This window comes from Coturnix japonica, chromosome 1, assembly GCF_054131305.1.
Source record: "Coturnix japonica strain WE chromosome 1, WE-NBRP24, whole genome shotgun sequence".
Classification (NCBI taxonomy): domain Eukaryota; kingdom Metazoa; phylum Chordata; class Aves; order Galliformes; family Phasianidae; genus Coturnix; species Coturnix japonica.
In genome coordinates this window covers 94,183,011-94,197,926 of record NC_140663.1, presented here as the reverse complement: position 1 = coordinate 94,197,926, position 14,916 = coordinate 94,183,011, and the positions used below count along the sequence as shown (strand labels likewise).

Here is a 14,916-nt window from a genome sequence, read left to right as displayed (position 1 = left end):
AATGGCCTGTTTATAAGGGTACAGTGAAGGCTTACAAAAGTCCATATTAAAACCAAGATGAGATGTTAATAATGCTAAGTGGAAGCTAAAAAGCGATGACGTTTTTCCAGAAGACCTACTAGTAACATGAGTGAAAACACAAATCCGAGTACTGGTCTACTAGGATTTGTTTATTTCTGGCTGTGCTCTTATAATCTCTGTGGTATAAACTGACATACACAGAGCAGGGATGGAGGGATACTTTGTTTTAAAAACTTCGTTTCTCATCTAAGTCATTGCACATGCTTCCTCTTGATATCATTTGTAAACAGAATACTCTGGCGAACATTTTATTAAGTTTTCAATCCTCCAAATACTCAAGGGGTTAATAAGATGCCAGAACTCAAGCCTAACTATAAATATTTCCAGGATTGGGGTCTACGTGTCTGCTCAAGTTCTCTTTGTTAACATTATATGATTGAGCTGCGTGTTGCATCACTGCAACAAGGGTTCCTCATGTGGGCAAAGAGTATTAATAGACTTAATATGGAGTTGTGCAAACAATGTTATGTGCCAGAGGAGACGCACACATGGGCTGCTCCAGATTGGCTGGGGAGATAGCAAGTGTAACTGCACAGTGAACTATGAGAGTAATTTTAAATCTTCCAAAACCTGAAGGGAGTAGCTCACACTGTCCCAGAGCTCAAATTCTTTCTGCTAATGACTGCTTGTCTGTTCCAGCCTGATCTTCTGGGGGTCACTCTGCTCATTATTTTACTGGTTTAACCATTTCTATAGTCTTACAATTTATTGTTATGATGGCTGTTTCCAAAAATTCTTTGGAAGCTCTTAAGACAAATGAATCCCCTCTTTCTTTGGCTGTTTTTATTTTCACTGGGAAGTTGGTTGCTCACTCACTTGTTTGCTTGGTTTGGGGGCTTTCTTTGAAATATTTACTCCTCCAAGTTCTGGTTTAGGTAGGCATTTACTTTTTCACAAGTGAAAATACCAATTGTGGTACTTATTAGATGGAAGAGAAAGCAGAAAGTGCATATACATAGAGGAAAGCAGAGGGTGATCAGAAGCCTCTTTATGGAGGATCAGAGAAAGTGTCAGGTATTACATTTTTGCAGGACTTGGGAAATTTTACACTGTAAAGAGGCAAGTGAGAAAAGCTGTATAGGATATCCTTACACATTGCCTTTCTGTACCATTTGTAATGTGTATGCGCATTGGCAGTGGCGGGCTGCAAGGCTGCAGCATAAGGCAAGGCCGGGACTGCCCCATGAGGTAAGATACAGCTGGTTCTAGTCAGGTGGGCTGGGCCCAGCAGCCACCCTGGGGTGCCTGGGGACAACCTGGGGAGGAGAGATGCTGTGGAGGTAATTCTTAAGGACTGCAAGTTGCTCATTCTGAAGCCCATGAACAATGAACGAGTCAAAAATATAGTGTTTAGGAGGCAACTACTGATGGCTTCTGAAAGCCATCAAACTTCTAAAAAACAGATTTGAACCATCTACCAGATTTAATAACTGATTTTTACGTATTTATGGCTTTGTTATGGATTTGCTTCTCATCTTAAGAGTCTGCAGCAGAAATAGGCCCCCCAGAAGTTACAAAGGTACCCTATGTTGGTATACGATTAATGTTAAAGAAAAGGCATGCTATTTTTGTATACAATTAATATTAAAGAAAGACACATAGAATTGTACTTAAAACCACGACTTTGCATTATAATCTTTTGCAGTACTTCTGAAATATTTGCTTAAGTCATGGTATAAATTGATAAATGACTGGAATAAAGTATCTAAAGATGCTGATGCAAATCCCTAAATTTGCCATTATGTAAATCTGCCTTTTAAAGTTGTCTCTCTTGAGGTTTGTATCGCTGAGATTTTTTACTCGCTTACATGTTATTTCCATCAGGTCTGAATAAAAGAGATGCAGGCAAGAGAATTTCACGCTTGACTGTCTAGCACCTTTCCACTTGTGATACAAGCCTGGTTTGGCAGCAAGATGGAAGCTAACAGCTGATCTCCATTACAATTGCTTACAGTTAGTGCTGAGATTAAAAACACTGGAGAACCTAGGGGCTAACAACTCTTTGGCATTATAAAAGTAGCACTGACACATATGTCAAAATCCCTCACTTCAAAAGAGAAAAGCTCAGAATTACGAACTCTTATTCAACTGCTGCAAGCAGAAATGCACTGCTGCTTTTTGACCAAAGTTTCACTCTGGACTTTGAGTAATGAAGTCACTTCTCCATTTATTTCTCAAATAGCTACAGCGGCAGGTCCATTTGAAGCCTTAGATTTCACAAAATCTCAGAATGGGTGAGATTGGAAGGGTCCTCTGGAGGTCAGTGGTTCAACCCTCTGCTCAATCAGGGATACAGACAACAGGTTGCATCCAAAGAGCATCACACCTTTCACACAGCAAGACACGGATCAAATAGGTCTAAATATGTATATAAATTATTTGGGGAGTAGAGAGTAGTAAAGCATTTTCCTTTATTTTTATTTTTATTTTTCGCCCTTTGTTAAATACCCTTACTGCCAACTCTTGATTATCCAGCATAACAGGGAGGAAAAGTATGATAAGAAGGGTTGAAAAAAGCATGGGTAAGATAAAGTATGCAAATGAGGCTACTAAAATCATAGAGGGAGAATGTGAGGAAGGAAAGTTAGTAAAATGAACCCTCATAAGTCCTCATGTAAGTCAAGCTACATACAATATTATTATGTTTTTGACAATTTAGCTCTTATCTTCCTGCCAGACAGGCTGAGCTGCCCATTCCTACCACTCTCTGCAATGCATTATCACACCCTCTACTAAGCCGATACAACTGTTTGTGTGGCTGTGTGAGCATTAGGGTGAGGAAGCTGCCCAGCTTGAAATCTGACTCCAAAGAAAATGTTTCTTGAATGGGTCCAAATTTCCTGATACTTTTTATAAGGATTATCAACATTATATAGGCTTCTTTGGTCACAAAGAAATACCAGCACATGTCTAGGACAACGATACGGAGGGCACTGTTTAGCAAGACAGAAACTCGCTGGAATCGCTGTCACATGCTAATCGATGTCACATCTGCTAAGTGACAACAACTGTCTCCTACACTACATAAATGTCTGGAAGGAAAAAAATAGATAAATATATGAGTGGGCATAGTGATGACTTTTCATTATGAGAATGCTCATGGAAACTGTAACACTTCTTGCAGCACTTGTGAAACTCTCTGTCCAAAGCACACTGAGAAAGCATGGTATCTGTTGAAATAGCAGTGTGATAAAAATATCAAAATGTCAGTGGAACTCAGGGTATGCACGAATGTGCTCCATTCTCTTTTCCAGTTGCTGAGGGACTTAGCAGCCAACATTATGGTTATATTTAACTTCTGAAACACTTTTGCAGACATAGTATAATTCAACGTTTTGTTTCACCTAAATCCTTTTTATTTGATCCCTTCTTTTCAGAGAGATTTTTGCATACTTGACACTGGCAGTTGTTTTGACCATGAAAATTTGGATTTAGGTCAGCTGTTCATAAGCCATTTAGATGGCGACATTAATTCCTCTGTAGGAATACTTCTACTATCAGAGACTGAGATACAGTGTCAGACCTCAACAGTCCTTAGAACAAATTTTCCATGATATGGTCACATCATAGTTTCTTACACAAACCTCCCTCTTCAGATTTACAGTCTCAAGTCTTTCAGGTTTGTGCTTTGGTAAGAGATTTTTGCTAACGTATGTGGCTGATAACAGCTAGGCCAGGAGGGTAATATAAAAGTAGATGCTGGGCCGTCCCCTAGGTGTTGATCTATCCAGAAAACTGGTGTTAAATGTATGCACAGCTTTGCCTCCACTAGCCTTAGAATGTACTTCTTTAAGTGTGCTAACTCACAGGTCCAAACAAGCACATCAATCAACAAACAGCCAGGAGCTGCTAACAGCCTTTGATGTCTTGGATCAGATAGGGATTCAACAATAGACAGCTTTACATGTAGTTATGAATACAGGCAGCTGCTGGTCAAGACACAGGCTCACTTTTCCCTACCAAGACAATTCAGCACAAGCGTGTCAACCAGCATACACCACTGGTGATGCACTGCCATCCTCCATTGGTCACATTCAGCTACAGAAGGAATGATTCTCTGTGTCAGACCCAGCATGACTCACATTATAGAATCACAGGATCATTTAAATTTGAAAAGACCTTTATACATAATCTGGTCTAATCCCCATGCAGCAAAAATGGACACCTACAGCTAGATCAGGTTGCTCAAAGCCACATCCAACCTCACCTTGAAAGTCTGCAGGGATAGGGCATCCACCACCACTCTGGGCAACCTGTTCCAGTTCTTCACTACCTTTATAGTAAAAGCTTCTTCCTTATATCCAACCTAAATCTCCCCTGTTTTTGTTTGAAATCACTTCCCCCAGTCCTACCACAATAGACGCTTCTAAAGTGTCCCCTTCTTTCTTACAGGCCCCCTTTAGATCCTGAAAGGCCACTCTCAGATCTCCCCAGAACCTCCCATTCTCCTGGCTGAGCAGCTCCAACTCTCTCAGTCTGTCCTCACAGCAGAGGTGTTCCATCCCTCACCCTTTTGGCCAACTCTCTTCTGATGCAACCCAGGATACAGCTGGCTTTCCTGTTGTCTCATATTCAGCTTTTAATCCACCAGGACCCCTTAGTCCTTCTCCCCATGGCCACTCCCAGTGAGTTCTTCTCCAAGTCTGTACACAGGCAAGATCGCCCAGACCCAAGTGCAGCACCTTTCATTTGGCCCTGTTGAATAACATTAAGTTTTTAAGTCCAGGTCTCAACAGCTCCATGTTTTTCAACACCTTCATCAGACCTGACCTACTAGTAGTGTCAGGAGAAAGCTATGATTCACGGCTGTAACACAAGGAGGACATTGAGAGCTATGGGTATTACAGTTGCTCATCATTAAGGGAACATTACTACCCACGACTGCAGTCTTCGTATTGAACACAAATGTCTGGTGCATTACATTTGCTGAATAACAAAACGTTTGACTCATGCAGCCAGAGGTACAATGATCCTACTGATGAAAGTTTACCAATGGAAAGCAGAAAGAATTGGTAGTGCTTCATTTTAACTGTACGCAGGCCTATATAAGCTATTTAGTAATAAAATTTGGCTGGGCCAAAGTTTCTGCATTGTGCTTTTGTTGTTGTTGTTGTTGTTTTTTGGGGGGTTTGGGGCTTGTTGGGTTTTTTGGGGGGGGGGGGAGAGAGAAATGGCTTTAAAGTTGTTGGAAGGTTGGAAGTGTTCTTTCGAGTATTTTTTTAACAGCATCATCCTGTCAGTGGGCTTAATGCGCCACCTGCTGTTTTAATAGTCCTTGAAACATGCTCTCCTGCAGCATTTAAACAAACGGGCTGAAATCTTGTTGCGTTTGCTGTTGTTGTGCTTTAAAGCCGCTGCTCACACAAAGACTGGGAAAGCAACTAAAGCTTTGCCATTGTTAACACTGCTCAGATACTGAAAATAACTGAGGCTAACCCATAATTAAAAGCACCGCTTTTCCATTACCAACTAAAATACAGTGATCAATGAGCTCCATCTGGCGGCTCCCTTTGCAGTAAAAGTTATTGCCTTTACCCAAGAAACACTGGAAATGAACTTAAAGACAACTTTACATCCCACGGAGTGAAATTAAGCAAGAGTTCAGTATGTTTAGCTTTCTAAAACACTCTGATATGTGCATGACATGGATTTTCATTTATACAAAATGTGCTGTAGATATGCATTGGATATGGATTGCAATAGACACATACACACTCTCCAGCTTTGAATATACAGCGAGGCATTAGAATCATTTGCAGAAATAAACCCTCACAACACTAGAAGCATAGCATGCAGCATCATTACATGCTCGTCAGGAGCCAAGCTTTTTGCTTCTAATTGTAATTATTCCTTTGATTTGTGCTCAGTGCAAATATATCACTGACGTTCTCGTCTGTGCATTGTAAGAAGCAATAACTGGAAAACAAGGAAATTGCAGAGTGGGTGCCCCTGAACTAAGCTATGCTGTTGGACACTACATAAAGAAAAATCTCTTAACCAACTCTCATAGTCACCAAAGCACTGAGAACAGCACTAAAATGTAAAAGCAATTCCATCAGAGCAGAGCTGGAAACAGAGAGAGGTATCACAAAACATTATCCAAAAATAATCCGTGATAGGCGACTGCCACCTGGTGGAACACAGGGAAGACCTCGATCATGCAAAAAGCGTTTTTAAGGTGGTCAGGAGAATTTCAATCTCCGATTTAAAATCAAAAAGGAATTGTCAAACATGGTGACAAAGCTGCTCGTGGCTTCAAGAACATCCTTGGGAGTCACTGAGGCTCCATCCCTCCTGAACAATAAGTTCTATCAGCACTGGCCAGGATATTTCTGTATTTTTAATTAATATTTTTTGCAAGCTTAACTATTTTGAACATTTAAGTTCCAAAATGAATTACAAACACTTCTAGGTATGTATCAGATGCAAAAGAAAACTAACAGCATAAATGGACCGCACCTTTGATGTTGTTCCTATCCTAGAAAAGCAGACCAGGGTACACATTGCCATATCTCCAAAATAAGGGCAGAGATGGACACACAGCTCCAACTATTGGGCTGCAAGGCTCTCTTAAAGAAGGACTTGGGCTGCTTCATACTAAGTGAAGTTCTTTCTTTGATTTTGCTCACCAGTGCAGGATAACAGCACTTTTTGTCGAATAAGAAACTGGAAACTCCGGTTCATCTGTTCACAGCACTGTAGGAGACAAATGTATTGTTAGGTAATCAGCCTGCCCCACTGTCATTGGAACATGTCTCAAAGTTGTCTAAATGAGGATGAAAAGCCTCCAGTTTCGGTTCAGTAGCACACTTGCTGTGCTACAAAGATGTTACCCTCAGGATGATGCATGCTGCTCTGCCTCCAGCCTGTGAGTTTTGCCTTGGCATAAAGCACAGCATTGCTTGGCAGTGAAGCATCTGTCACCGATAGGTACAGCACTTCGGTTTCTGTAACCACATTTGCACACCACTCCTTCGCCCTGATCCTCAATAAGGCCTCAGTGAGGACGAAGTCACATTGCTGATGGAGCTGCACACTACTATGTGGATTGGTTGTACCGCTGGGCTGCCTCGGGGAAAAACGCTGCCTGCACCTACCGTAGATGCCTCTATTTAAGTGATTTATAAAGAACCATTTCCCAGAACTACAGGTGCACGGCTGACTGTAGCCATTAAGGCTGCGCACGGACAAGGACTCCTTCAAGAGCAAAAAAGAAATAAAAACGGAGCGGGAAGGGGGTTCAAATGAAAAGCACAACCAAGAGGCAACGGAACCCTGAGCCCAGCCCGAGGGGTGAAGATCGGAGGACGGAGGCCGGCCGCATCCCCCCTCCCGACATCGCGGTTTGGGCTCGTACCCCTGCCCTTCCCGCCGCACCGCACTGCGCTCCGTCCCGCCCCGTCGAGGGCGGTGGGGGAGCCGGGGGCGGGGGCCGCCCGCAGCCGCCTTACGCACGCAGTGAGCTCACGGCCCGGGCCGAGGGGCGGCGCGGTGGGGGGCGGCGAGGCCGCGCCGGGGATGGGGGCGGCCCGGACAAACCCCATAAAGGGCGGCGGCGGCGGTCGGGCTGCTGCATTCACCCCGCTCGGCGGAGGCGTCCGGATCGCGGCGGAGGGTCGGAGGCTCGCGGGCCGCCTTCGTTCCGTCCCCGCCGCCGCTCGCAGGAGGGGAGGCTGCTCGGCCCCGCTCCGTGGAAGTGCACGCGAGACCGTTCCGGAGCTTTCGCAGGAGCGAACGACCGGAGCTCGGAGAGCCGAAGGGAAAGGAACGGCAGCGAGCGGAGAGCCGCACAGCGGGACCCTCCGGCAGCAGACCCCTCCCGAAAAGCCGGCCATGGGAAAGTCTCCGCCGCCCCCGCAGTGATCGCGGACCTGCGGCCACCCCTCCGCCGGGAGAACGCCCCACGCTGAGCGAACCGCCGCGCACCGCTCGCTCAGCTTCAGCGACCGCCCGCAGCCGCCGCGCCGCGATGAGGACCGGCGCCCGCCCGCCGCCGCCCGTGCTGGCCGCGCTGCTGGGGCTGTTGGGGCTGTGCAGCGCCCAGCGCCCCGCCGCCCGCCAGGCCATGGTACTGCCGCGCCGCCTGGGCGCTGCCGGCGGCCGGGAACGCTTCCGCCTGGAGGCCTTCGGGGAACGACTGACTCTGGAGCTGGAGCCCGACAGCAGCTTCCTGGCCCCGGACTTCACCCTGCAGTACCTGGGCGGGCCGCCGCCGCCCTCCTCCTCCTCTCCGCCGCCGGGAGACGACCTCGCCCGTTGCTTCTACTCCGGCACCGTCAACCGGGACCCCGGTTCGGCCGCCGCCCTCAGCCTGTGCTCGGGGATGCGCGGTGCATTCTCGTTGCGGGGCCGCGAGTACCTCATTCAACCCGCGCCCGGAGCCGCGGGGCACCGCCTCGGCCCCCACGTCCTCCGCCTCCGCGGGCCCCGCGCTCCCGCCGCATCCCGCTGCGCCGTGACCGAGCCCGGGGCGGGGGCCGAGGCGGAGGGACCGGAGCCGGATCCCTCGGGACACGCAGGTACCGAAGGCGGGTGGGAGCGGGGGGCTGTGTTTGTCCTTGTGGTTGTCCACGGAGTTCTCGTGCGTTGCTCACGTGCGCGGGGTCTCCCTCTCTTTTCTTTTCAATGCAGAAACGAGAAGCAAAAGGAAAAAAAGATTCGTCTCCAGCCCCCGCTACGTGGAGACCATGCTGGTGGCCGACCAGTCGATGGCCGAGTTCCACGGCAGCGGACTGAAGCACTACCTCCTGACGCTGCTCTCGGTGGCGGCCAAGCTCTACAAGCACCCCAGCATCCGTAACTCCATCAGCCTGGTGGTGGTGAAGATCATGGTCATTTACGAGGAGCGCAAAGGACCCGACATCTCCTCTAACGCCGCCCTGACTCTACGCAACTTCTGCAGCTGGCAGAAGCAGCACAACCCGCCCAGCGACCGGCACGCCGAGCACTATGACACTGCCATCCTCTTCACCAGGCAGGTGAGGGACGAGGAGGCTGAGTTTACTCCACTGCCCGCAGCTCCCCACCCCCCAAGAACTCCCCAAAAGCATTTGGGGTCACTGTGGGCTCCAGTAAGCAGTCTGCAATTGAAATGAATTTCTGTTGTTTAGGGTTCAGTATCCTTTGTGCTGTCTCAGGTGAAGCTTAGAGTGCAGGAATTGGATGCAGTGATTCTTATGGGTCCCTTCCAACTTGGGATATTGTGTGATATGCAGTGTGTTTCTGCTGTATATTTTTAGCAGAGTCAGTATGGAAATTATGCATCCTGCTTCTACGTGTAAGCCCTGCGTATGTTCCAAAGGCAGATTTTTGCCATCATACCCATTGAAGTGCTGAATATTTATGCACTTTCCATAAGTAAAGGCAAGCTGCCAGGGTGGGATGGTTCTTGCCAAGGTGAAGGCTCTGATCTGATTAATAATGAACTGCCTTTTTTTGCAGGACCTCTGTGGTGCCAAGACATGTGATACTCTTGGGATGGCCGATGTGGGAACCGTTTGTGATCTAAACCGCAGTTGCTCTATCATAGAGGACGACGGCTTGCAGGCTGCCTTCACAACAGCCCACGAGCTAGGTACTTGAAGCTCTAAAATGCAATTTCAGCTGAATAATTGCAGGCAGCTCAATGCAGTGAGGCTGGAAGCTCCCAGCAGGCACTGGGCACCCTGTGCTGCCTTGGCAAGGCTGGAAGCAGCACAGCCTGGCAGTGCAGCAGGGTTCCACTGCTGAAAACGGTTCCAGACCACTCTGCATTGTCTGTGAAAGCTGTGCTGGACTGAGATGGCAGGAAAATAGCCAGTGAGGAGAGAGAAGATGCTCTGTAATCTGCTTAAAACTTGGCACTGTTCAGATCCCACTATTCTTTCAGTGTTTAAAGACCTGACTATGAGTAGCTCTAGAGTTACAATTGCATTGGTAATGCAAAGGACAGACTTGCTGAAATCACAAACTTTTTTATTGTGTTGTTTTTTTTTCCTAAGGCCACGTGTTTAACATGCCTCATGATGATGCAAAGCAGTGTGCTGGCATTAATGGAATAAGCCGGGATTTCCACATGATGGCATCCATGCTTTCCAACCTGGATCGCAGCCAGCCCTGGTCTCCATGTAGCGCCTACATGATTACAACATTTTTGGATAACGGTCATGGTAAGATGATTAAACTTTCCATTCGTGTGGCATTCATGCTCTTGTATTTTACTGCTTTGATTCTATTCCTTTTCTGTTAAAGACAGCATTAACCTTTTGCATGCTGTCAATGGCATTGGAAGGCCCTTAGCTGTACAAAAATGGTGGCACAGATTGGCTGGAAAACTCATGCTGCAATGCAAATGAAGCTTCAGTGAAGCAAATACATTTTTCCCTTCTAAAACTGAACTCACTGACAGCACCATCTGCTCTGTTTTCCTTTTCTATTCCTTTTCAGGTGAGTGTTTGTTGGACAAGCCCCACAGACCGATCCAGCTTCCTTCTGACCTTCCCGGCACGCTGTATGATGCCAACAGACAGTGCCAGTTCACTTTTGGAGATGAATCCAAGCACTGCCCTGATGCAGCCAGTACGTGCACAACTCTGTGGTGTACCGGCACTTCGGGAGGACTGCTCGTCTGCCAAACCAAACACTTCCCTTGGGCGGATGGTACCAGTTGTGGGGAAGGGAAATGGTGCATGAATGGCAAGTGTGTGAATAAAACTGAGAAGAAGCATTATGATGTAAGTATTCTACAGGCTTAGAAGTCTTTTTGGTTTCATCTTTTTTTCTTCTACAAGCAGCTGGTTTTAAAGTCTTTGTGGTTTTATCTAACTGTTTTGGTCTTCATCTGTTTGTTCTTTCAGACCCCGGTGCATGGCAGCTGGGGGTCCTGGGGAGCATGGGGAGAGTGCTCCCGGAGCTGCGGTGGCGGTGTGCAGTACTCTTTCAGGGAGTGTGATAACCCTGTGCCGAGGAATGGGGGGAAGTACTGTGAGGGGAAGCGGGTGCAGTACAGGTCGTGTAACATCGAGGACTGTCCAGATAACAATGGTAATCTTTTCCCCATTTTTGAGGTGAAGGAAGGGGATCTTCTGGAGGAAGACAATGGACAGAAGTTGATCTAATGTGCACCTGTCTTTCCTCTGCCTGCAGGCAAAACCTTTAGAGAGGAACAATGTGAGAAGCACAACGAGTTTTCCAAGTCTGCCTTTGGAAGCGGACCTGCAGTGGAGTGGACACCCAAGTATGCTGGTGTCTCTCCAAAGGATAGATGCAAACTGGTCTGCAGAGCAAAAGGAACAGGATATTTCTTCGTTTTACAGCCAAAGGTATTTGAAAGTTCTCTCTCATCCTCCTAAAGTAGCACATTTCTATTTTCTCCTACTCTTTGTGAAGTTAAGAGTCAAGAACTGTAGAAATCTGAGAGTCTTTGAGTCTCTCTTTCTTGTATTTAAGCAGTATTCTTCCTCTTCTGCTCCATACATGTACAGCCTGATTGGTGCCAGCATGCTTTAAATACTCTGGCACAGTGCTTGCAGTTACTTCACAAGAACCACCTCTTCTACCCACTCCACCCTAGTTTCCTTCCCTCTCCTTCCACCAATTTGATTACACTGAGATATGTTTGGAGAATTCTGATGGTTCCTTGCCAAAATATCAGTGCTTTGTCATAGCAGTTACTAATACGCTGACAGCTTAAAATAAACAAAAGGGAAATAACTTATCTTGCGTAGCTACTTGAACTCACTGTCACTAGATGTTGAGAGCCAGTAACTGCCAGGGTGATGACACAGATATTTATCGTAGAGGAGTACTCCTAGAAAGAAAGGATTGATTGGACACCATTAAAAGCAATTTTAATTCTGTACTTTCTTATACACTCACTTCTAGGACCATGAGAAGAGAAATGTCCTTTATACACAATTACTAACAGTTCTGTGGACTTTTTTTGGAGTGGGGTGGGTGTTAATAAAAGCTGGAACTGGTTGTTCTCTTTTGTCACCATGGCATTATTTTTATTATACAAGTGAGTTGAAGAATCATTATGTAGCTCCAACTACCTACAGACTGCTTTGGTTTCCATTTTGAAAAGCCTTAAAAATCTGGGTGCTGCGGGCCTTTTCTCTGTTCATATTCTCCATTCTGTTTCCAAGAAATGCACATTTTCTAATGGAATTGCTCTCCTGCTGGTTTCCTTTGAAGGTTGTGGATGGCACCCCGTGTAGCCCTGACTCCACCTCTGTGTGCGTCCAGGGACAGTGCGTGAAGGCTGGCTGTGACCGGATGATAGGCTCCAATAAGAAGTTTGACAAATGCGGGATCTGCGGTGGCAATGGATCCACTTGCAAGAAAGTGTCAGGCACACTTGTTAGAGCAAAGTGAGTGCATGACCGCAGCTGCTGTTTTTTTCTGGGGAATGTTTTGTGGGTGTAGGCTTTTGGTTTCCAAGTCTGTGAGATACTGTCTCAGTTTATCTTTGGAACTGAGATTTGTTCTGTCAAAGACAGTTGATTGATGATGACTCACAGTCAGATCTTAGTGTTAAAGGAAACCCATTACATGGGACGTGCTTTTGCCATAGCAATAATGTGGGATGTGACTTTGCAAATCTCTTAATACATTAGTTCTATTAGATAAGCAACTTGTGAGCTTCATGCTTTGGCTCCAAATGAAATTCAGCCTCATGTAAGGCAGCTCCTCCCTTGTCCCAGGGATGAGTGGAGAACTCAGCCTTTCTTTTTTCTCTTGGGCAGACCGGGCTACCATGACGTGGTCACCATTCCAGCTGGGGCAACCAATATTGAGGTGAAGCAGAGGAACCACAGAGGTGCCAGGCATGACGGCAGCTTCCTGGCCATCAAAGCTGCAGATGGCACCTATGTCCTCAATGGCGATTACACCCTGTCAACCTTGGAGCAGGACATCACCTACAAGGGCAGCGTGCTGAGATATAGCGGCTCCTCTGCCGCTCTGGAGAGGATCCGCAGTTTCAGCCCTCTAAAAGAGCCTCTGACCATCCAAGTCCTCACAGTGGGGGACCTGCCACAGCCCAAGATCAAGTTCACCTATTTTGTGAAGAAGCCTGCTCAGCCTGCGTCAGAGAAGGTGCCCAGTAAAAAGAAAGAGTCCTTCAATGCCATCAAGGAGATCATCTCCTCTGAGTGGGTCATTGAGGAGTGGGGCGAGTGCTCCAAGTCGTGTGGCTCGGGTTGGCAGCGACGGGCAGTGGAGTGTCGGGACCCCCGGGGGTGGCCAGCCACTGACTGTGCCCGGGAGCTGAAGCCCAGTGATATCCGTCCCTGTGCTGATATTCCCTGCCCACAGTGGCAGCTGGGGGACTGGTCGGCTTGCTCTAAGACATGCGGGAAAGGTTTCAAAAAGAGGTTGTTGAAATGTATTTCTTACGACGGCGGCGTGCTGCCACAAGAAAGCTGTGAGCCTTCCAAGAAACCGAAGCACCTGATAGACTTCTGCAATGTTACGGACTGCAGTTAAATAGTATAAGTTGGGAAAGCTAATTTTTTATTATTTTTTTTTTTCCTTCAGAAAAATGCACTGAAAATAAGAGGGTTAGAGGTAGCGCGTACGTCTTGTGTACAAAATTTATGGTGAGGATCCATTGAGGTGGGACAGTGCAAATAACCTTAGTTGGCATTGCATCCTAAACTACCCTGCCAACTGCAGATTTGATAGGATAGCAGACCAGTGTCACTCACTCATCTTCAGCAGAGAAGGCCCTAGGGTAATATAACTTTCTTTTCTTAAGTCTGTTACAAATTAAAACATGAGCAGTGGCCAAAGCATGTTTAAGCAAACATTTTGGGGTTGGTTAATTCTCCCTTCTTTTGGATTTATATTGTGGTACTCATCAAGTCCCCACATGTAAGAAGAGAAGACAAAGGGGAGTGGAAAAGATAGCTTAAAATAATTGGTCAGGGCTTACCTACCTCACGAAGGGCAAAACACAGGATTAGAAAAGGAGCTTTAACTAAGTCATTCATGGCTGCTATTGTTTCAGAGAACAGTTTTATATAAAAACGAAGCCATATTCTCTACCTGTAAAGAGTAAGAAATAGCAAAAACTATTCCACAGATAACTAGAATGCCATTCTTTCATTATTTCCTTTAAAGCATCTTTATATCATTCCAATGTTCCTGTCCATTTCTCTTACCCACTCTAATGCCTCTGTAGTGACATCTAATCCAGAGGCTAGAAAAAAGTGGAATACTTCATGGAGCAGGTAGCGTCTATGAGTAGTTGCTCTTTGTGCCTTCTGCATACCTTCCACTGGCTTTGTTTGATTTGAGCTTGGTTCTACCATCCTGTCAACTAGACTAGTGGCAGTGGGCGTTTCAGTCGTTGCTCTCATGTTATTTTTTTCCCTTACCCCAGCTGATAGCAATTATTTGCATTTGGATATAAAGACATCCAAGAAATCCCGCTATGAATGGGAACCTCCCCTAAATGGCCTCTGGTGGGTTTGTAGTGCTCAAATCACTGATAAGGCGGGAAGACAAAGCTGAAGGATAGCAGGTCCATCCGCAGCAGTACGCCAGCATTTGCATAATTAAAAGTTTGTGCCAGTCCATAGACAATGAGAGAATATGGCTTTCCATATGTATATAGTAAAATATATTACTATAGATGTTATATACTTTATAAGTATTTTATATTTCTTTCCCTTCTGGGAAGGGTTATAATTTGTAATAAATGCATATAATGAGCATATTTATTTTTATACTTCTTGTCTAATGTGATCTTCTAAGTTATCGCTTTTTTAAAAGGACATATAACAAGGATAGAGTATTTATACAGTATAATATGTTACTAGAAGTAATAAATGAACCCTATAAGTTTTGAAA

General features: G+C 46.0%; 1 protein-coding gene and 1 long non-coding RNA gene across 2 annotated transcripts in view; one reads left to right on the top strand and one right to left on the bottom strand.

Moving 5' to 3' along the window:
- LOC107322644 (uncharacterized) overlaps nt 1-8,553 on the bottom strand; it is a 22,603-nt gene extending 14,050 nt beyond the window's left edge. Inside the window, exon 1 of the long non-coding RNA XR_001559008.3 lies at nt 8,279-8,553. This is a non-coding gene — a long non-coding RNA (uncharacterized LOC107322644). The remainder of the gene's footprint in view (nt 1-8,278) is intronic.
- ADAMTS1 (ADAM metallopeptidase with thrombospondin type 1 motif 1) lies at nt 8,051-14,916 on the top strand. The gene is made up of 9 exons (XM_015880877.3): nt 8,051-8,600; nt 8,713-9,059; nt 9,523-9,655; nt 10,062-10,229; nt 10,507-10,793; nt 10,917-11,103; nt 11,206-11,381; nt 12,256-12,431; nt 12,807-14,916. Exons 1-9 carry the CDS (start codon nt 8,051-8,053, stop codon nt 13,546-13,548), a joined length of 2,766 nt encoding a protein of 921 aa, XP_015736363.2. The 3' UTR covers nt 13,549-14,916.